The following is a 22,517-nucleotide window of genomic DNA, read 5'->3' as shown; positions in this document are numbered from 1 at the left end:
CAACCTGATCATCCTGACATGATTCTACCTTTTCTACAACAGCTTCATCCTCACTGGCTGGCTGATCCTCCTCATTCTCCCCATCTTTTTGCCTACAAAACTCATTTACCCACTCTTCATTAAACTCAATATCATTGTAATACACATTAGTCCTCTTTAAATACTCTAGCACCTGTCTTACACAAACTGATACTCGTAATGCCCTTTAAATGTCAATTTACGCTTTAACTTCACCTGCAGCAAAGACCCTTCCATGCTAGAACGTGGCAACACATCAGTCATCTGCACTAAGTTGGCTGGAACATGTTACTGGACCATGTACTCCGTTCTGTCCTCCTTTAGGCAATGCCAACATTTTCATGAACAGAATGTGCAGAGCTATCAAGTGTGCTTCTAAACTATTCAAACATGCCAGTTCAGGTGGAATGGGATCAAGCATCAAGGTATTAACTCAACATTCAGCTGGTATCTGACCTTTACTAATCTTATTGTGACACGTATAACAAATCCAAAGCTGACCTCTAGATGAAACTAATTGACAGGGCACAACACAGTCATCAGAACATCTATGCAAAAACTTCTCACTAATGCACGTTTCTGCAATACCAGCTGTTGCTGAACTTCTACTATACACTTCCCTATCACAACTCAGCAATTGAGATCTGAACATCAACCTATGACAAACACAACACACAAAATGTGGCCCATCCCTGACTTTCTCCAAAAACTGATGCATAACAAAACGAAAATCTTTTGACTTCTGTTTTCTGCTTCCTACTAAACCCAACACTGGCAATAACTTGCTGCTTAAACTCTGAACTATCATGATACTTTCTTCTCCTCACTTCTCTACTCCTTTCTCTAAAGCCAACACTGGCAATAACTTGCTGCTTAAACTCTGAACTATCATGATACTTTATTCTCCTCACTTCTCTACTCCTTTCTCTAACCTTCTCTCTATGCTTGATGCTGTCTCTATAGTTCACCATACTATTTACTCTTAGCATTAACAGTCTCTCTATGCTGGAAGCTGTCTCTGTATTTCAGCATACTCTTAGCTTTAACACTCTCCTTATGCTAGAAGTTGTCTCTATATTTCAGAATACTCCTGGCTTTAACACTCTCTCTATGTTGGAGGCTGTCTCTATATTTCACCATACTCTTTTCTTTACTCTTGCCTTTAACTTTCTCTCTATGCTGGAAGTTGTCTCTATATTTCACCATACTGTTTAATTTACTCTTGGCTTTAACACTCTCTCTATGTGGTATATTTTCATGATAGTTTGCTACACTCCATAATTTCACCCTTTCCCTAATCAGCACATTTTCATAATACATCTTTCTACTCCTTAACTGACGTTTCTCCCTTATCAACATGTTCAATTTCTCCCGTGTCTTTTTCTTCTGGCTCATATACTTTAACCTCAAAGACTTACTACTTGATTTTACCTTAGTAGCATCCTCCACAACGTCATCACTATCAACACCTTTATCAGAAACTACACATTCTAAGTTACATCCTACTGCTGCCTTGTCACCGTCTACAATGTCCTTCATTCTAGACCTAATGCTGTAACCTGTCGCTTCACTAACTTTACAGTAACCATAACAAGTCTGTAGTCCAGGCTTACAAACACAAACAACATTCTCAAAATACTTGTCCATGATGTTCTCTAAGTAAATGCACTCTGCTGACAAATGGTCATTGTCACTGGTGTACTTCAGCCAACGTCCACCATAAAAAGTACACACACCAACTCTTAACCAATCTGCTGTAACCTGTATTTCCACCTCTGTGGCCCAAGTGTTAACTTACTCTGGTATTTACCTGCATTCCTCTCCAGCTCTTTACATACTGCCAGTCTAATCTTACGATGGTGCTTCTGTGAACTGCTCACAGCCTGAGAGATGGCTCTGAAGAAGCAGTTACCATCAGCCACGATCTTCTCATTCCTACATGGGACACCTGTGAACCCAACTTCTTTGGACACTGGACCAGTGACCTTCACAAAGTCAACATTTAATTTTGTACACAAAACCTGACAAACGTCTACACCAAGAGGACAGAAGACCAGCTCCTCATTCCTAACAGCACTAATAAATTCTACATCTGAGTTAATTTCACTAACATCAAACCTCTTTGATTTCTTCGACATGCAGGTGTGAGAAGAAATCTTGCGCTTTCTGCCATACCAGTACTTGTTGGTTCTTCCTCTGAATCGCTGCTAAGCTCAATGGCTAAAGTCTGGACAGAAATGTTAGACACTGATGGACTCGCACCTACGCTAACGACACACTCAGACACGCCTGCAGAATCCTCATTTCTCATGCGCTCAGTAACATTAGACTCTGGTGCTGGCACTGTACTCATTTCAATGATACAACTCTTCACAGAAATACCAGACAGTACTGGACTTACACCACCACTAACACCACACAGTTCGTATAGCTTCTGACTTGAACTGACACTGTCCGCCAAACGACAGATGTAGTGGTGCAGGTCATCAAGACATGCAAAATGCAAAACCACACTTGTACCGTTGCAGTGTAACAGGCCAAAGTTACTGCGAGAGTGACTGTCAACCACAGCGAAGTGTCCATTCTCACAGATGATGGCAGAAGTGTTACCACACAGTGTCAGAAGACATGCGCTGTACTGACTGAAAATCCTTTCCAGTCCTTTCAGTATGTAGACTGATAAACACACCAAAGTCAACTAGTTCACCTTCAGTCACACATACTTCACCAAACACCACATCGCCAAAATTAAACCTACACACCTGTCCATCAATCACTAACTGCTGTGGCAAATCTGGAACAGACAAAAGACCTGACTGATACATAAAGATGCCATGGTCACGCAAACTGCTGTACAACTCATCACCTACAACCAATGCGCAATCTAGATCATGCCTCTCCCACTAGAACTCACTGCTCAGCATGTGTTTGGCTAAGCTGACCAAAGCTATAGCCATACACTGCAATCCTCTGTATATAAACCGCTCATCTCCTTGGTGAAATGACCCCCTAACAACCTTTACTAACTTAATTCCTCTGCTATTCTTAGCTACCATTGCCACAACATTGCTGTTGGAACCTAACTGAGCTGCTTTAACATCAGAAACAGAAAAAGAAGGAAAAAAACTAGACTTAGCTTTGCTGATCTTCTGTGGCATTTGGCTTAAGGTGGTTTTTTTGGTCTTATGTTGTGTTCTGTGGGGCCTCCTGGTTTTGCACGTTTGTTTAGTCCCTCGGTTCATCACTGCATCATTGGTTTGTTGGGTTGTGTGCTTGGGTTTGTGTTTGTGGTTGGTTTTGGATGGGTTGGTGTAGATGGCGTTGGGTTTGTTTTCTGGGTTTTTGTTCTGTTTCCCTTGTGTGTTCATGTACTCCTCCACACCTGCCCTGCATTTGGACTCGTTAGCCCTGCCCTGCTGTCTTCCCCACACCTGCCCTGTGTTAGCCTCGTCAGCCCTGCCCCACTCCCTGTGTGTCCTCAGCCAATCAGCTCCCTGTATGTTCATTCCCCTCTCGAGTTCTCCACCCATCTCCCCACCTGCACCTCATCTCCTTGTTAGTTCAGTTTCTTTAAGTTCTGGTTTTCTGTTCAGTCTTTGTTGGATTGTTTTGTGTTCCTTCTGCTAGTTCTGTTCAGCCCTGTTTACCTGTCCGTGACCATCCACCATTAAAAGAGTTTTTCATCATATCTGCATTCCGGTCTCTGCGTTTGGGTCCACTCCTGCATCTCCTGAGCCCTGACAGCTTTTGGCAGTATATACATATAATTTGTGGGAAAGTTACCTGGCCAGCTGCTGGAGCAGCAGTGCAGTCAGAGCCAGAAGAAGGCGAAACCTTCTCCATGGCATCCAACATGGCACCGCTGAACCACACAGGGTTGGACAGGATGACAGACTGTTGCACCGTAGGTGTTCCAGCCTTTAAAATACAAAGCCAGCTGGCGGACCGCAGCATCCCACAGCAGCTCCACCATGACCAGCATGCCATCGGTGTTGCTGAGGTGCCTCTGAAAAACAGTCAAACAGCAGACTTTAATCACATGTGTTTATCTGACATATGACAGAATAAAACTCTTCCATGTTACACATCACAACAGCAAAGTATGCTGTACTTACACAGTCGTGGCACCACAGCTCCAACCGATGCAGAGGGAGGTGCTCTGCCACAGACACATACGGGAGACCTGACAGAGATGTGAACCATGATCACTTCTTCTAATCTTTAAACCTGTATTAACCATTTGTGTTAAATTTGAAAGTGTATAGATTACAACTGCAGATGACCAAAACTTTACATACCCATGCGTGCTGTGACACGGTGGTACTCCTGACGCAGCAAGTCCTGCAGGCCCGGATCAGTGTTGATGCGTGGAGGGAAGTCCAGCACCTACAGAGAAAAAAGTAAATGACTATTATGTCCTTGAAATAAGCATGTGCTTAACAGATGTGCCACTTTAGGACCAAGCAAATACTGACAGTAACTTTTCACAAAAATAAACACACCTTGGGCCAGAGGCTGCAGACAGTGGTCAGGAGAGCACCAAAGTCCAACGCTGCCTCACCAATGGTCCTGCTGGCAGTGAAGTTGTTGCTCGGGGCACACACACAGACCGCGTCCGGGGTCCACGGGAGGGACGCATGCATCACCTCTGTCCTCAGGTCAGCTGCCGCTCCACCTGGAACAGAGAAAAAAGAAAAAGACAGAGATCCCTGTGGCATACTCACAAATCCGTCCACGATAGCCCGCAGATGAGAGTCTCCAACGATGAACACCACCTGCAACAGAGACAGTGCGTTAGAACAGAGACACCAACCATGAAATACCTGCTGGTCCGGACGCTGTGCTGGAGTGACCTACTTGATGGGACGGTGGGTCAGCTCAGAAGTTCGCCATCTCCGCACACAATGGCGGTAACCAGTACCGCGCCCTGTTAGGATGTTGATCATAGTAAAGAATGTCAACCCATGCCTAACAAATCGATACATTTTATCGAAACATTCAAAAACTACTTAATACATACGAGCAACAAACTCGGGGATGGGCAGTCCAGGGGTCCAAGGCTGCTGCTCCACAATTCTCCGCTTGGATACCTGAGCACATCGGTGGGACTTCGCACAGGGCATCTGCAATGAAAATTAGTTTTTATTAAACCTTTACAAAGAAAGCATCGCAGCCTGTGCCAATGATACTCACCAGGCAGAGGTCACCAAACAGTTTTACTTCAGAATTCAAACACAAAATTGATTCAACTTAGCTTGGCAGTAGGAGATGGGCAACTTTTATTAAAAAAAACTGTGAGCGCGCACGTGAGTGTATGTGGTTTTGTGTGTGTAAATCAGTAAGTGTGTGTCGATTATCAATAGGTTATGTGTGTCTTTATAAATTAAATAACTATTTGTATGTATAGATGTTGTAGATCAGAGAATCACAGATATAGTGCAGATGAATCGCTTGTGACAGCTGACAAACCAGCAGAGCACCAGATCACACAGGCAAGAGTTGGTTATCTGTAAATATAAGAATACACATTGTTTTATTTAAGCCATGCTGTTATGTAGAAAATTCTATTATAAAATAATCTGTTAGAAAAAACGATAAAATATTAAACATCCACAATACACTGATCCACATCTGTATCTTTATAAAATGTTTTAATAATACCTTTACTCCCAAAAACATGATCAACAAATAGTATCCTGATAACACATTTGATCAATCAATACATGGAAATTAGCCAACTCAATCTCACAATGTACACATGATGGTCAAAACACACAACTGAATCTACATCTCTAATTATGATTAACACACACACAGAAAATCCTACAGACAGGTAATTATATACAATGCAGTCTTTCAGTCACAACCTAGCACAAAAGCTAGTTGGTAGCAGGCTAACAAAGCCAACCTTTAGCCTCTATAATGCTAGCATAAGATTTAGAATAACATGCTCATGCTATTTCAATGTGTTCAGTTCACTAAAATTAACTGCAACATTGTGGTCACCTATAAACAGTTTTATTAAGCAATTAGTTGTAATTAAATGTCCATCAAACAGTCTGATTACAGTTTTAGGCCTGGTTATGCTAGCGAACATTAGCATTAGCATTATCACTGTTAACCATAGGTTGTAAATGCACTGTGCTAACCAAGCTAGCGCCATGGTCAGCTCCAGCCCCTCGTCCAAATACGGTCACTTCCGACTCCAACAATCAAACATGGCAACGGCCAAATCCAAGATGGCGATTGCCAAATCACTGCACTCAAGGTTTCACAATGGCAGTTCCAACGGCCAAAATGGCCGCAGCCGAGCCATACTACTGGCGTTTGGTCTGAATACGGCTTTAGCATACAATTCGCTTGACCACAAATTATGATAATCCATGAAAAACCATCAATAAATCTTTTAATCCATCTCACATTATTTACACTGCTTTTTGTATTTTATCGAATTATTTTAACATCAGCCACATGTCTAAGGACTACATTTTATCAGAGAAAAGTAAACTGTGTGTGAAATTTAGCCCGTGCCTGCATCCAACATCACCACACAGGGTCACCAAACAACAGTCACATTACAAATTTACTGTATATGTTCAATAAAAAGTCATTACTAAAAACATCGGTAAACTTAACAAAGAGTTAATACTACAGAGAAGACACCAGTTCTTACCTCGACAATGTGACCCGGTGTGAACTGTCCCTTTCAAGCCGGCTGTTTTATGAGCTTGCATGATGACACGTCATCAGGCCATCACGACACCCACACACAGTACTAGAGCAAGCAGTGCACCAATCACATAAATAAAATGGCGTTTTCTGGGACTCTCTGGAAGTTGACTCACATTTGTACCTAAAAATAGATGTGTACGAAGTGGGAAAAAAAATTACTCGTACACTGTGCAACTACAAATTGCAACCATAAAAGTATATGAATTCTAGAGGGATTTAAAGTTGAAACAATGGATACAGGAAGTGGCGACGCTCAAAAGGATAGCGGAGCGTTAACTGCAGCATGACCAGAAAAAAGCACAACCAGTTAGCCTCTGCTAGCCTCTCAGCTAGCCCCGGCTCTCTGTTTGGATCCAACCGGAGCACCGAGCCCCGATTTGTTATTCAGGTTAAAGTGGAGAGAACCAGCGGGTCTGTCGGCCAGCTGAGTGAAGTGAAACCTGCGGAAAAAACACCAGGACCATCAGGGTGAAACAGTCTGTAGAGAACTGCTGTGTTCAGCTGCACAGATAGGAAATCCCTTGGCTGACAGGATGTACCACTCTGTTAGGAAAAATATTTTACTCTCCCCTTTTTGGTTATAACAGTGGTTGGCAACCAGCATATTAGGTGCATTACTGCCACCCTCTGCTTCAGGCTGTGAACCAATGATTAAAATCTACATATTATTCCTGTCTGTCTAATAAACTACAAAACAAAACTGCTGCTCCATCCTCTTGGCAGGTCCATTAAAGTTTTAATGCTGTGCTCTGAAACTCCAGTCTTCCTGAGTTCTTCCCTCATGTAGGCTATAGTCTCTCTTTGTCATTAGTACAATATATGATTACATGTGTAGTAGTCTCCTCAGCCAAGTGGGAAAAAATATGTGCATATATGAACAGCGGCAATTTGAAAAAATGACAGCCAAAAAGTAATCGTGTTAAATAATCGTAATCTCAATATTGAACAAGATAATCGTGATTATGATTTTTGCCCTCAGCACCCCTAAAAGCACCCCTAAAAACAACATAAGTTGTGATTCACACACACACACACACACACACACACACACACACACACACAAAGAGTATGATAAATTGTAAATATGTATGTAATGAATTGTTTTCTTTAATGACTGTTACTTGAACATTTTTCAGTGTGCTCCTAAATTATATGTGGGCTCCTAATTTTTTTCATTTAGGAGCACATGTACTCCTTGAAAAAAAAGTAAGGATTGAACACTGCTGTCAGATGTGAAGAAACACTAAGTAACTGGAGTGTGGTGCAGTCCAAGGGCTTCTGTCACAGGCATGTAGATGTTTTCAGACCTGGGCTGACAGGTCTGACTTTACCCATACCCCCCCTCCCATTCTCTCTCTCTCTCCCTCTCAGCTGGAGAGAAGGATTTCAGAGTACTCTTCTTGTGAAATATCCTCATAAATCCCATGACTTTGGCCAAATCTTACATTAAAAATCACATTTTTTTGTAGGAAGTTTCGTCGCGAATCCATTGATACAGGTTTGAAAGTGGTCGGACTTATAGTTTAGACGTCAGACACCCCAGTTTGGCACAAAGTCCATGCCCAGAGATTGCCTCCCCATTGGTTTACATTGTAAGGTGTGATGTCGCACTTCAACTTTCAGGGCTTATAAAATCTAAACCGTTCGAGTTATTACAAAGTTTTTAATAACTTTTGTTCAGCACAGTGTGATAAGTCATGTATTAAAGTTTGAAGCCGATACCATTAACACCCTAGGAGGAGATAGCATTTATTCAAGGTCCAAAATTGGCACAATGCAATTTAGGTCAGGGGTGTCAGCATATGATTTGTAGGTCTTGATTAGACGAATAATTGAGTTTTGGTTCGATCTCTCGTGGCGGCCATATTAGAGACATAGGTGGCGCTATAGAGCACATTTTGGCACTTTGGGGGACAATTCATACATTTTATCAAATTTTTCAGCAGACCTGATGTGCGTGCCAAATTTGGTGAGTTTTTGAGCATGTTTAGGGGGTCAAAGTTAGGTGTGAAGTGGCCTTATAATGAAGACAGACAGAAAAGTCTTATTTAGAAAGAGCCATTGGGCACGGGCCCTAATTAGGGAAATACAAAAGGGATTTAACCCTTTGGGCTCAGGCCCTAAAAATTCTGGAGGAGGGTTCTCATTTGGACCCTCCTTACATCTATTTATGGCTGCTGCTTAACCAGTCTGATATCATTAGCAACAATGACAAACAAGCTAACTCTCCTGGTTGTTTCTCCGGTTGCTTCTCTCTCCAGCCGCTCCCTGATGGTGTCCTGCTGCTGCTGCTGTGCTGCACAGTCCAGATAATTTCTCCCATTAGCTTAACAACAGTCCTTAACAGTCCTTCCATGGATGTATAAAGAGTCCTTCAGGCATCATTCTTCATTTGGTAATGGTTTATTTCAACCAAATATTCTTTTTTATGTTTTGATCTCCCTCTTGCCTCTCAGAAAATAGAGGAGGATCAATCTCCTCTGCCTCTATGGACCAGCCTCCACTGTGTGTGGCACCCCCCCCCCCCCCCCCCCCCCCCCCCCCCCCCCCCCTCCCCCCACACGCAAAGTTTGACACAAAGTTCATGCCTCCCCATTGCTTTACATTGTAAGGGTGATGTGGCACTGCAACTTTCAACTTTCGTGGCTTATAAAATCCAAACCGTTAAAGTTATTACAAAGTTTTTAATAACTTTTATTCAGCACAGTGTGTCGTAAGTCATGTATTAAAGTTTGGAGCTGATACCATTAATGCCCTCGGTGGAGATAGCGTTTGTTCGGAGGCTGAAATTGAGGCAAAGTCTTAAATTGACAGGCTAATTGCAGACTTTCTGTTGGATTTAGGTCAGGAGTGTCAGAGTATGATTTGTAGGTCTTGATGAGACGAATAAGTCTATTTTGGTTTGATCTCTCTACAACATTCCTACAGGCCGTGGCGGCCAGTTTAGTTATATAAGTGGTGCTCTCGAGCACATTTTGGCACTTTAGGGGTTAATTTTTACATTTTATCAAATCTTTCACCAGACCTGATGTGCTTGCCAAATTTGGTGAGTTTTTGAGCATGTTTAGGGGGTCAAATTTAGGGTTTAAGTGGTGGATTAATAAAGCCTTTGGGGCTCAGGCCCTAATAAAGAAAGAAACAAACAAACACATGCCCTTAGACGAGGACCCTATTACAGTAGTCCTCTGCCTTTTGGGCTCGGTCCCTAATAAAGTGCATTTTAAAAGCATGTGGATCTTTGTAAAGTGTACAGTATGCATACAGTAGCAAGTAGAGACAGTAAGGGTTAAGGTCAAGTAAAAAATGTCCATGGCATTTTGTTTTCTTCCTCAGTTTTTAGTTGTAAATGCTTGAGATTGAGAATGCTTGACTAGGACCTCTGTGACTGAAGCTTGATATTACATAGCTTGCCACAGCATGAATCCACCTGGTAGTGACTTAATACATAACCTCAGCAAAGGAAACACAAGCATTCTGAGCCTTAACCCTCATTTGGTGCAACTAAGAGGTGATATTCAGACTAAACAGAACTGTTTCTGCCCATTTTGGTACCTCCTGGAGGCCAGTATATTTAGTCAGGTGCCTCAAGATTTGAATCTTTCAAAACCTGACATACTGTAAATTCTCAAACAGTGACCAGTGCCTTTATTTACCTCAACTGCAGAGGGAACCAGGCCTTTATTTGAAACAGACAGGCTCTGTACTTAATTTTCACAGTTATGTGAAAAAAAACAGTAAAAGTGCATTTTATCTCATTATCATGTTGTACTCCATAGGTGCACATTTGTTTCACCTGAAAAGCTTTCCAGCTGCTCAAAGTGCATAATTCTTGTTTTTTCCTCACATGAATGAGCCACGTGGGCTACATGTGAAACATCAACAGGAAGTGTTGAGTTCCATTGGCACAAGCTTAACACCAGTTAAGAAAATGGCAAAATATAAACAATTGGAATTAAGTGAGAAATTACTTTTTTTTCGTAAAAAAGTGAAATTGGAAGCAGCAGAGAGGTGAGTATGATATGACTGTATATGTTGTATTTATGGAATTTGACTGTAAATGAACTGATGCTCATATTTGAGACTTGACAGTTTCTCCTGTATTTATATGTGTGTGTTGCAGCACCTGATGTGTGCTGGCCTGTGGTGTTTAGTAGAGGGGGATGCAGCCTGTAAAACCAAACTGGATCCTCCTCTGGATGGAACAGAGTGTGGAGCAGACAAGGTAGGACTGTCATACTCACACACTGTGCTGTCATGCATAAATACTCACATCTCCATCTCTCTAAAACAACAGGTTGCGATTAATTGTTATGCACGTTGATATGCCCAATGAAGATTCAGGTGAGTGTGAAATGTATTTGTAATCATTTAAATTAATGTATGTGTGTTTGTGTGTGTATTTGTCAGTGGTGCAGGGCAGGTGAGTGTGTCAGTAAGACTCCCATCCCTCAGCATGTGGACGGTGACTGGAGTCCATGGAGCCAGTGGAGCATGTGCAGCAGGACCTGCGGTACTGGAGTCCAGTTCAGACAGAGGAAATGTGACAACCCTCCGTATGTTGTCTGTCTGTCTGTGTGTGTCTGTGTGTGCATGCGCTTGTATGTAAGAGAGACAGAGAACTTGCACCTGCCATACAATTCCCACATTCCAATGAAAAAAAGCTAAGATTTTTCCCAAAAAATAACATTAAAGATTTAACAAGTATGATAAGAGAATATTAATTGTGTGCCTTTGATGTATGACTTCACTAGACTAGTTAGTAATTTTTGGACTTTCCAATTTTATGTACCATTGTATGATTATTTGTACATTTATTTGTTGGGGCCCCTACTAGGCTGTCATACTGCACCAAACTGGTGAAAACAAACACAAAATAATGTTGCTAAATTTTAAGTTAACCTGAACTTTGAATGGAGTATGGATTCTAGAATCCACAGTCAGTGCCTGTACAGTAGCCTATATAAAGCTTTGTAGTAGGTGTTTAACAGATGTCACAGTATGAAACAGGTATAAGATGCAGAGCACAGAGCTGTGTTCACCTGCTGTTTGATCCACTGATGGCTTGTGGAGGTTGAAAGATTGTCCTGCTTTTAATAATATGATTTTTATGATGAGAAGATGCACAACTCTTTTCTAGTATCCTATGGTTCATAATGCCCCTGTACAATGAATTAACTTGCACTGAAGTTAACACTGGTCTGCTTCTTGCTGTGTGTGTGTTCTCCAAGTTACTTACAAATCATTAGTGATGTTTACCTCTAAATTAAGCTGGGCACATAGACAGTAAGGCATTGGATGTCTGTCAGTCATTTACAGTATCTGTTTGGAGTCATTTATGTGCAATTACTTGGCAGCACATAGGCATTGTGTCTCATTCAGTCTACACTGATTCAAAAGTGTCATTCAGATCATCAGGACAATATGCATAAAAATATTTAAAGGTACTTTAAGGTACTGCACACTAAAATGTGTTTTTTTTTGAGCTGTGAAGTAAATTATATGACTGTACTGTGATGAAACACATCAACACCTGCGGCTGTGGCTCAAGAGGTAGAGCGGGTCGTCCACTAATCGGAAGATCGGCAGTTCGCTTCCCGGCTCGTCCAGTGCACATGTCGATGTGTCTTTAGGAAAGACACTTAACCCCCGAATTGCACCTGATGGCTGTGCCATCAGTGTGTGGATGTGTATAAATGATTAGATTTCCACCGATGGGCAGGTTGGAACATGCATGGTAGCCCCTGTACCATTCAGCGTATGAATGTGTGTGAATAGGTGAAAGTGATTCGTAATGTAAAAAGCGCTTTGAGTGGTCGGAAGACTAGAAGGGCGCTATACAAGTACAGTCCATTTACCATTTTAATATTGATACTGTCACCAAATTTATAAAAAATCAACATTTCATCGGGTTGAAAATGGCTCAACCTGTTATATGCTGTTAAAAATCAGCCCTCAAAAGGCGGGGCCAATGCTGGCGTAGAGTTGACTATTTGGGAGTTCTCTATGTCATGAAATTTATATAAATGCTAGAATGATAATGCCCACCTCCCCAAGCCCTGTGCTCATTTTCAAATAAACAAGATTTTACCAGCTGATAACTGCAGGAACAGACGGCTGGAGAGTTAAAGAACTGCAGGGCAAGATGTGAGGAGGATTTCTGTTGTTTTTGTGGATGACAGCTCTACCTTCTGTCTCGTTTAAATGTCATTGCACTCCTGCCCTCCTGCCTCACACAGACACGCCTTAACCCCCAGACCTAGGGGTACAGTTAGTAAGTCTTAGTAACTTTTTAAAAGTAACTCTATTAGTAGTCATAACACTGCAGTGTGATTCATTATCATAATTATCATCTGCTCAAATAAATTATTCTTCATCTCATATTGTTGGACACTCACACTAATAGAGACTTGTTAACTTCTACAGCAGTGGTAGCAGCACGTGTGCCAAATCTGGCCCTCCAGCGAAAATATTTGTCCCCTTGATGAATGCTGAGGTTTTGACTTTAATAGATTACATCAAAACTTCTATATACCTTTTCACAAATCTACTGTAGATAATGAAATAAACACTTGTTTAGTGCTTTAGTAAAACCCAATGAATATTGTTCTGTCTAATCCTAACCCCACAGAGAAGAGGCATTAAAACTGTTGAATTGTTTGAACAATGTATGGTGCTGAAATTAAGTCCAATAAACCTACCAGAATAGACACTTTAATATGTGAATTCTAACACTGTTTAATTCCACAACTTTAGCCTGATGGACCAGAACAGATCAGTTAATCACAAACACAAAGAGATGTCAGTTGAACAGAGAGACAACAACAGCAGTACTTCCAATCAACCATAAATGAAGCTGCCACTGTTTCTCATGTGTGGCTAACCAGTAAAATATGTCTCTAAAGAGCAACAAAGAACATATATTCATGTAAGAGTCATTTTTAGGCAAACAAGTATTAAAATAAGATGCAACTCTACGTAAGTCCAGTTTAGGATAAAATCCTAAACAGTATGATAAATCTATTTCAATCTTACAAGAATTAAAAGAAATAAACAAAACATATAGGCCTGTTTCCACTGCACCAGTCAAAAGCCCCCAAATGAAAAATACTGAACACTGGAGAGTATCTCCTTTCATTCCAAAATCAAACTACTTAATAAGAGGGACAGAATTATTACACTATACAGGTTCCAATAAAAATAGCCAACTGTCTGTGCCTCTGGGGGAATTTATCTTTGCATATTCATGATTGTGTGTGTGTGTGTGTGTGTGTGTGTGTGTGTGTGTGTGTGTGTGTGTGTGTGTGTGTGTGCGTGCGCATGCAGGCCTGGTCCTGGGGGGCGACCCTGTCAGAAGGCAAATGTGGAACACAAGGCCTGTGAGGGACATCCATGTGCCAAGGGGGCGCCGAGCCTCAGAGACCTGCAGTGTCTGTCCTACAACCAACACGCCAGCAAGAGGAAGGGCAGCATGCTAACCGCCATTATTAATGATGGTGAGACACACACACACACACTCACTCATTTAAGTGCATGGAAAGAAGTAAAAACCAAACTACAAGGCTCAAAGGCTCAGTCACGTTTAGTTTTAAAGATTCTAACTTAAAAGCCTAAGTGACACACTGTTGATATTGGAGTATCCTGACTCTTATTGGCTCCTAATCAAGGGCCCTTTAATAGTACTTTAATAGTAAAAATCCACATTTTAAAAATCACATTTTTTTGTAGGAATTTTCGTCGCAAATCCATTGATACAGGTTTGAAAGTGGTCGAACTTATAGTTTAGACGTCAGACGCCCCAGTTTGGCACAAAGTCCATGCCCAAAGATTGCCTCCCCATTGGTTTACATTTTAAGGTGTGATGTTGCACTACAACTTTCAGGGCTTACTAGATCTAAACCGTTCGAGTTATTACAAAGTTTTTAATAACTTTTGTTCAGCACAGTGTGATAAGTCATGTATTAAAGTTTGAAGCCGATACCATTAGGCCTTAGGAGGAGATAGCATTTATTCAAGGTCCAAAATTGGCACAAAGTCATACTTTCATGGGTGAACTGCGGACTTCCTGTTGGATTTAGGTCACGGGTAATTTATGCATTTTATCAAATTTTTCACCAGACCTGATGTGCGTGCCAAATTTGGTGAGTTTTTGAGCATGTTTAGGGGGTCAAATTTAGGGTTCAAGTGGCGTATTAATAAAGAATAATAAGAAAGAAACAAACACACGAAAAACAATAAGGTCTTCGCCCTTTGGGCTCAGGCCCTAAATATCATTTCCTGAGTCCTCTATATGGTGCTAGAAAACACCCATTAAGTGAACATCATGTCGCTGTATATCAACTGTAGAGCTCACCTTGAAAATTTCATGTGAATCAGATGATGTTTGTCATATAAGGCTGAGTTGCTCACACCTGTGTCATCAAAACTGTGCAAGTTTTGAGCCCGGACACTTGAATTTCAATTAGTAAATTGATGAGTTTGTGTGTAAAACAAATTAATTTCCTATATTTCATCGTCTATTTTTAGAAAAGCAAACACTTTTAACCCACATCATCTGGTCAAAGTTTGATTGAAATGTGTACTGTCACTGGGCTCTACAGTGTGAGTATTTCACTCACATTTGCCCCTAAAAATAGATATGTGTGAAGTGGAGAAATAATTAACTACAAATTACAACTATAACACTATATGAAACACTAGAGGGATTTAAAGTTGAAACAACGGATACAGAAAGTGGTGACGCTCCTAAGGCTAGCAAAGCGTAAGCTGCAGCATGACCGGAAAGAAGCACAACCAGTTAGCCTCCACTGGGCTCTCAGCTAGCCCCGGCTCTCTGTTTGGATCCAATCGTACCACTGAGCCCCGGTTAGTTATTCAGGTTAAAGTGGGAAAACCAGCAGGTCTGTCGGCCAGCTGAGTGAAGTGAACACCGGGACTATCATGGAGAAACAATCCGTAGAGGAGCTGCTGTGTTCAGTTGCACAGATAGGAAATTCCACGGCTGACAGGATGCACCACTCTGTTTGGAACAGCAGTTGGCAACATTGGGAAGTCATGTCAGGCGAGACTCGAATGGCAGAAGTACGGCAGTGTCTTGGCTAGACTTGGCTCAGATGCAGACGGTGGCCGTTCTCGCACGGTCAGCGAAAATCACAGCAGCTGGCTCTCAGTGGCATGGCGGAGAGAACAGCAGAAACGAGTCGGTGAAGACAAGCGGGGCAGAGAAGTTCCACGTCTTCCTGAAGTAACTTTGTTTCTTCCTTCTCGAGGGAATTTGAGGACACTGGTTGTAGCAGCGGTCTCTCTCGGATCCAGGAAAGGGCGAAGTCTCGGATCTGGGAATGGGCAAAGTCTTGCTCGTCTGGCGAGGGGAGACTTCGATGAGGGGAAAACGTGCGTGGGGTACCCCCTTTAGTCAAGCTGACTCACAGAGGAACAGAAGTTACCCCTAGGTCAGTGACATGGGAAAGGCGTGTGTTTCAGGCATGCTCAGTTTTTAAAGGGGCGGTGATGTCATGGCTGCGTCATCAGGATGCTCTGCTGTGCAGGAGCATCTCCGCCAATGAGGGACTAAATGTTGACTGTTCCCTGCTGAGGTGTAAAAATCGCAAAGCATCCTTGGAAATGGAGTTTGCAATGGACTCCCATTGTCTGTAAGCAGCATTTTGGCGCTATGCCTTTGTCTCGGGGTAAACCAAAGAAAAAGCACCTTGTGGTCAAGCCTCACAGGTTACATGTAGGCCTTCTCTGTGTGACCTTGTGGTTTGAGGCCCAACAGCAATCAGCATATTAGGTGCATTACTGCCACCCTCCGCTTCAGACTACTAACTAATGATTAAATCCTACACATTAATCCTGTCTGTCTAAACTAAAACTAAAAAAAAAACTGCTGTCTGCCCTCATGGCAGGTCCATTAAAGTTTTAATGCTGAACTCCAGAACTCCAGTCTTCCTAAGTTCTTCCCTCATATAGTTTACAGTCTTTCTTGATCATTAGTACAATATATGATTGCAAGTGTGTTTGGCTGTTAAGAATTTAGATTAAATTAAATCCCCGTCTCTGTTCAAAGATGGTCCCTGGTGTTGCGTGTGAATGTCTTCCTTGATCTTTGCAGTCAGAAACAAGCTAGAAGAAGTATTGTGTATATGTTTTAAATCTGTAACACACATAGTTTTCTATACCTCGAATGTAAACAAATGCTGTTTATGTGACATTGTGGTGCAGTTTTACTGTTTTCATTCAACTTTTTAAAGTATGTGTGTATGTGTGTGTGTGTGTGTGTGTGTATGTGTGTTTGTGAACAGAGAGGCCGTGTGTGTTGTTCTGTAGCCTGGTTGGTCGAGATGTCCCAGTCCTAATGGCTGACAGAGTGATGGATGGGACACCCTGTGGACCGTACGAGGCCGACCTGTGTGTTAACGGGAAGTGTCAGGTATGCATACTCACACACGCACACACACACATACACGCACACTTACACACACACAAACACAGACTACAAGTTGTATATGCAAAACACCTTGATGCAAGTGAAGTGAGATTACCAGACCTCTGTAGCCCACTACTCATCTCTGCTCCATTGGCTACATTAGCCACTGCCAGCATAACACAGACTACACACCAGAATCTGTGACCAAACTGTGGTGGAGCTGCATTGTGAGTAATGTACGTGCCAGGTTTTGACAAGAAAGAAGAATATGTGAAGATTCCTTTTTTTCTTAAATTGTCTGTCACTTGTAGAGGAGTGCAGCACTCTTACCCAAGTGCTTATTTTAACCCAAACGGTCTTTGGATCCAATCTGAAACTGAGCTGTGGAAAACCTAACTGCACCTGATGTGCATTTTTTTTTTTTTAAAGATACCTGATCTGAAGGGTCCCAAGCAGACCCAAGGATAATTCAACCTGATCCGAAATGCAGTTGACCAAAACAGACCTTAATAGAAAGAATACCAAAATCAGCAGCAGTATGATGAGCTATCAATTAACAAGAAGTTGCAGTAGAAAAGAGAAGCAATATTAATAATACTGCTGTAAGTATAAATGTAATGACTGTAATATAACAATTTCATTAGTATTATTTTCAGTAATAGCCTAACAGTTTATCTCCAGCTGAGTTGAACTGTGGCCAAAGTATATATTTTGTAATCAGGATTGTAATGCTCTCATAGAAATCCTGGTGCTGAACTGCACCTATGAGCTCTCCTTCACTTGCAGTGTAGTCTCGAAGGCTGTCCCTGGATCAGTCCAGGAGCTGACTGCATAATGAGCTGCTGGCTTAATAAATCAGGATCTGAGTACATGCAGATTGTGGCCGCAAACTCAGAGACAACTGCAGGTTCAACTTACAACAAGTGTGAATTAGCCCTGTGACAATATATTTGCCTCCCTACTATGGTAACTAGAGAAAGTGTTATGTAAAAATATATCGGCCACCAATGTAATGTAGGTAGGTTCCACTGTCACAGCAGCAGTATGACCTGAAAGTTATAGAGACTCGTCCATTAATAAAAACTCTGTTCAACAGCCAATGAAATGTGAAGGGGGGGAGATTTTGTCACTGTTGTCATCACTGTAAAAAAAATCAGAAATGCAAAAAATAAATACATGAAAACACAGGGCCAAATCCAAAGGATTGTGCAGCTTTTGTGGCCGCTAAACCTGTGCAAATGAGACAAAAATATAGCGTGTAATTCACAAAGGGAGCAATGCACTGCAAACTGCTGCCAAGCAGAATAGCATCATGGTACACCTGTGCCATTTGCATGTATGTAAATGACATTCGGCCCAAAATTGACAGTCTAATTTACAAAGACCAGCGCTAATAGCCACACGCAGTTAGAGTGGAGTTATTAGCATCTTTAGATTGAATTTTCCCAAAGTTGGTGTTAACTGCATGCACACTCACTCTTTACTCACTTGCTCTCTCTGTCTCTCTCTCTCTCTTCAAATCGGACTTTCAGCTTCTTATAAATAAAAATGTCTTGGCAGTGCTGATGAAGCTCAGGATTCATCCGTAAGAGCTGCTTTATTACAAACAATTCCACCGTATAAACCTGGAATCTGTGTGTAACTGCTGATCTGTGTGGATGTGTAGCAGAATAGTAATTACTGTCAGATCCTGACCGATATAGTGTTAAGATGTACAGTGTTACCGCTGCCGTACCGCATCTCTTTCTCAGTTTGGAGATGCACTTGTTTCAGCTGCTGTGCGATGCTTACGTCAGCTGTAACACACAGCCAACTCTGGGCAACAAACAGAACATCACTACTGATGTTTCTGCAAAATCCCAAATACATTCAGTGACACCTGAACGAGATTATTGTAAGAGATTCAGATATTAACATGTTTCAGACCTGCCTGAGTCACATTAATAGCTGTGATTAGTAGATTATGTTATAGATGCAAAATACTAGAGAAGTAAAAGGAGCAAAATACATGAAAGTTGGTTTGTGATTGTGGAGAGCTGTGTGTGCCCACCTCTGCTAATTAAAGACATGCAATTAGAGGCTTTTTTGCTCTCTACAGTTTTCATTATGGACCGTTGAGTGTGCTGAAATGTGGAGAAAAGCCTGAAACACAGGAAACCGCTCCGCTCACTCAAACAGATGCAAAACAAGGGCAAATTTCACTCAGCTGCATAACTTTATGGGCATGTTTGTGCTGGCATATCATTAGTGCAAAATGTTTTGTGAATAGGACCTTAAAACAGGGCAGATTTAGGGTGCAAATGTTGTGTAATTCATGGTGCTATCAGCAGGTGCAATCCATTCTTTGTGGATTTGGCCCACAATGTCCTAGTGTAGAGCTATGAAGGAGGATGTCCCTACGGGGATCAAAAGAGTACCTCATTCATAAGCAGTTAGCAGACGTTCAGTGGATACACAGCATGTTCCCCTGGGGTGGGTTGAGGAGTTTATTTGGATCTAGTGTCCTGACTACAGTCAGCCGTTTGTGTTCATTTGCAAATGTTGGATGTCAGTACATTTCGGAGGTATTCCCCCTCCTTCTGGCCAAGTGAGAGAGACAGAGAAAGAGAGACAAATATGGGTGCAATTATGATGCACGTGTGCTCACATAATACTCACTTCTTACATCTCAGCAATGAACCATGTATAATTTACTGTGCAAGATCACTTAATATGACTACAGCTGAAGCACACAGTGCATGTGTGTGTGTGTGCAAAGAACGTTTTACTTAATCTTAAGTAATCTTAAGTGTAATTCTTTGAGTTTGATAAATACAGGCCCAGCAGGATACACTATTAACAAAATCAAATAGTCACTACATAAATGTTTACTAACAGCACAGGAGAATAACATCATGAAATGAAAAAGTGACTGATCAGTGCACTAAACACATCAGTGTTGCAAGCACAGTATTTAGTCATAAACCAAAGCACTGGAAACATTTTGATTTATGTTGATGATGATGGTAGCGCTAGATGACAAGTCACCCAAGGGCAACATGAACGTCCATCCAATAGTTATTGAGATATTTCACTGTGGACCAAAGTGGTGGACTAACCTAAGTGATATCACCATCCTTGAAGCCACACAGCTGCTGTGGCTAGAAATTCAGTACAATACATTCAGAAACAGACATGTTCTCTTTCAACTAGACAGAAATGGATGTTTGCCTTTCTGAATTATTTGTCCTACAAATGGATACATGTAAAGAACTGATTAGAAACCCAGTTATTCATATTGATGGCCAAGAAAATATATTTGTCTGGGAGAAATGCAGTTGAGGTTGGGTTTCTCTGTCTCCTATCTGATTACACTGAGGTGGAAAAAGTGCACTATTAAATTTGGCATTTTGCAAAAACTAGCATTGTCTAAAAATAAGGCAATAAATATGTGATCACAAATATAGACAGCTTCTCTTCTAAAATGCTCATCTACATACTAATGTTTAACTCAAGTCATTTTGCAGTACAACAGTAGATTGTGAAAATACATATTTAATAAAACCAAATGAATAAACTTGAACAATTAACATTAATTAAACTTGAACAATTAACATATTAACACATACAGTCAGGGGTCACCAGAGTCAAGGGTCAAGCAGAGTCAGCTAAATCACTAGTCAGGGGGTCAGCAGAGTCAGGGTTCAGGGGGCAGCAAAGTCCTGGAGTGTGCCAGAGGAATACAAAACTATACAATAAAATCCATGGGGATGGGGTATCATAAGCTGCATTGTTGGCTGCACTTCTCTTATTATACCCCCCACCATCAGACCTCCCAGAGGCATGTTTGAGATAGTCACCAACTATGAAGATGACATTGTGGTCAGTTGCTGACCTGTCTCACCATTTCACCACTTCTATAACTGAAAATGATTAACATATTGTCAGAACTTCAAAACCTAACTTTTAGCTCAAAATAAAATAACATATCAATAACATTGTTGTAATTGCCTAAAATAGCAGAGAAAAGAGCTGTAGCCCCAAAGGCCACCTTGATCTTGTCTCCCTCATGTTCATCCCTGCCATCAGACTGTTTGTGAACATATTATCATTTGTACATACCGATTCAATATGTTTGTCAGGCAGCAGGGCCGGACTGGGAAAATCATTCAGGCCAGGAAATATAATGTGAAATATAGCCTCAGTTAGGCTACTTTTTAAGTGGGTGGTCTGAGGGTCCCCCAGTAGGAAAATTTTAGTTACAAAGACTTGATTTCTTGCATTCTGAATTTTACATACATTGCTACTTGAAAGTTTGTGAACCTGTTAGAATTAACTCTATTTCCGCATAAATATGACCTAAAATGTGGTGATTTCCTTTCGAGTTCTAAAACTAGATAAAGAGACATCAGTTAAACAAATGAGACAAAAACCATATACTTGTTCAATTATTTATTGAGGAAAATGATCCAATGTAACATATTTGTGTGTGGCAAAAGTATGTGAACCTGTAGGATTATCAATTCATTTGAAGGGGAAATTGGAATTGAGTGTTTCAATCAATGGGATGACAATCAAGTGTGAGTCTGGGAGGCCCTGCCTTATATAAAGAAGAGAAATCTTGGTCTTCACTATCAGAGTCTGAGCTTCACAACACAGGTTTGTTGAAGTGCATCATGGCTCAAACAAAGGATATTTCTGAGGACCTTAGAAGAAAAGTTGTTGATGCTCACCAAGCTGGAAAGGGTTTTTTTTCTCAAGAGTTTGGACTCCAACTGACTGTCAGGCAGATTGTGTACAAATGGAGGACATCCAACACCATTGTTACCCTCCCCAGGAGTGGTTGAAAAACAAAGATCACACCAAGAGCAGGCGTGTAATACTCTGGGAGGCCACAAGGGACCCCAGGGTAATGTCTAGGAAACTAAAGGTCTCTCTTTCAGTGGCTATAGTCAATGTTCATGAGTCCACCATCAGGAGAACATTGAACATCAATGGTGTGCGTGGCAGAGGTGCAAGGAAGAAAACACTTTCTCCAAAAAGAACATTGCTGCTGTCTACAGTTTGCACAAGACCATATGGATAAGCCAGAAGGTGATTGGAAAAATATTCTGTGGATCGATGAGACCAAAATTGAACTTTTTGGCTTGAATGAGAAGTGTTCTGTTTGGCGATGAGCAAACACTGCATTCCAGCATAAGAACCTTAACCCATCTGTGAAACATGGTGGTGGTAGTATCATGGTTTAGGCTGCTTTGCTGCCTCTGAACCAGGACAGCTTGCAATCATTGATGGAGCTATGAGTTCTGGTTGTACTAGCAAATTCTATGGGAAAATGTCAAGGTATCTGTTTGTGAACTGA

The 22,517-nt window shown here is 41.4% G+C and overlaps 1 protein-coding gene and 1 long non-coding RNA gene across 9 annotated transcripts in view; one reads left to right on the top strand and one right to left on the bottom strand.

The window, feature by feature from the left end:
* The window catches only part of adamts17 (ADAM metallopeptidase with thrombospondin type 1 motif, 17), a 414,984-nt gene that overhangs the window by 277,346 nt on the left and 115,121 nt on the right, over positions 1-22,517 (top strand). For all 8 annotated transcript variants that reach the window (XM_044368214.1, XM_044367415.1, XM_044369597.1 and 5 more), the window contains exons 11-14: positions 10,871-10,972; positions 11,158-11,303; positions 14,074-14,243; positions 17,052-17,179. In XM_044368214.1, coding sequence (XP_044224149.1) covers positions 10,871-10,972; positions 11,158-11,303; positions 14,074-14,243; positions 17,052-17,179 — 546 coding nt within the window. The remainder of the gene's footprint in view (positions 1-10,870; positions 10,973-11,157; positions 11,304-14,073; positions 14,244-17,051; positions 17,180-22,517) is intronic.
* LOC122999627 lies at positions 873-22,197 on the bottom strand. Its single transcript, XR_006407837.1, has 3 exons — positions 22,186-22,197; positions 6,682-6,686; positions 873-1,404 (listed from the first exon to the last, which is right to left on the bottom strand). It is a non-coding gene; the product is annotated as an uncharacterized LOC122999627 (long non-coding RNA).

Source organism: Thunnus albacares, chromosome 1, assembly GCF_914725855.1.
Source record: "Thunnus albacares chromosome 1, fThuAlb1.1, whole genome shotgun sequence".
NCBI lineage: Eukaryota > Metazoa > Chordata > Actinopteri > Scombriformes > Scombridae > Thunnus > Thunnus albacares.
This window is presented reverse-complemented; position numbering and strand designations above follow the sequence as displayed.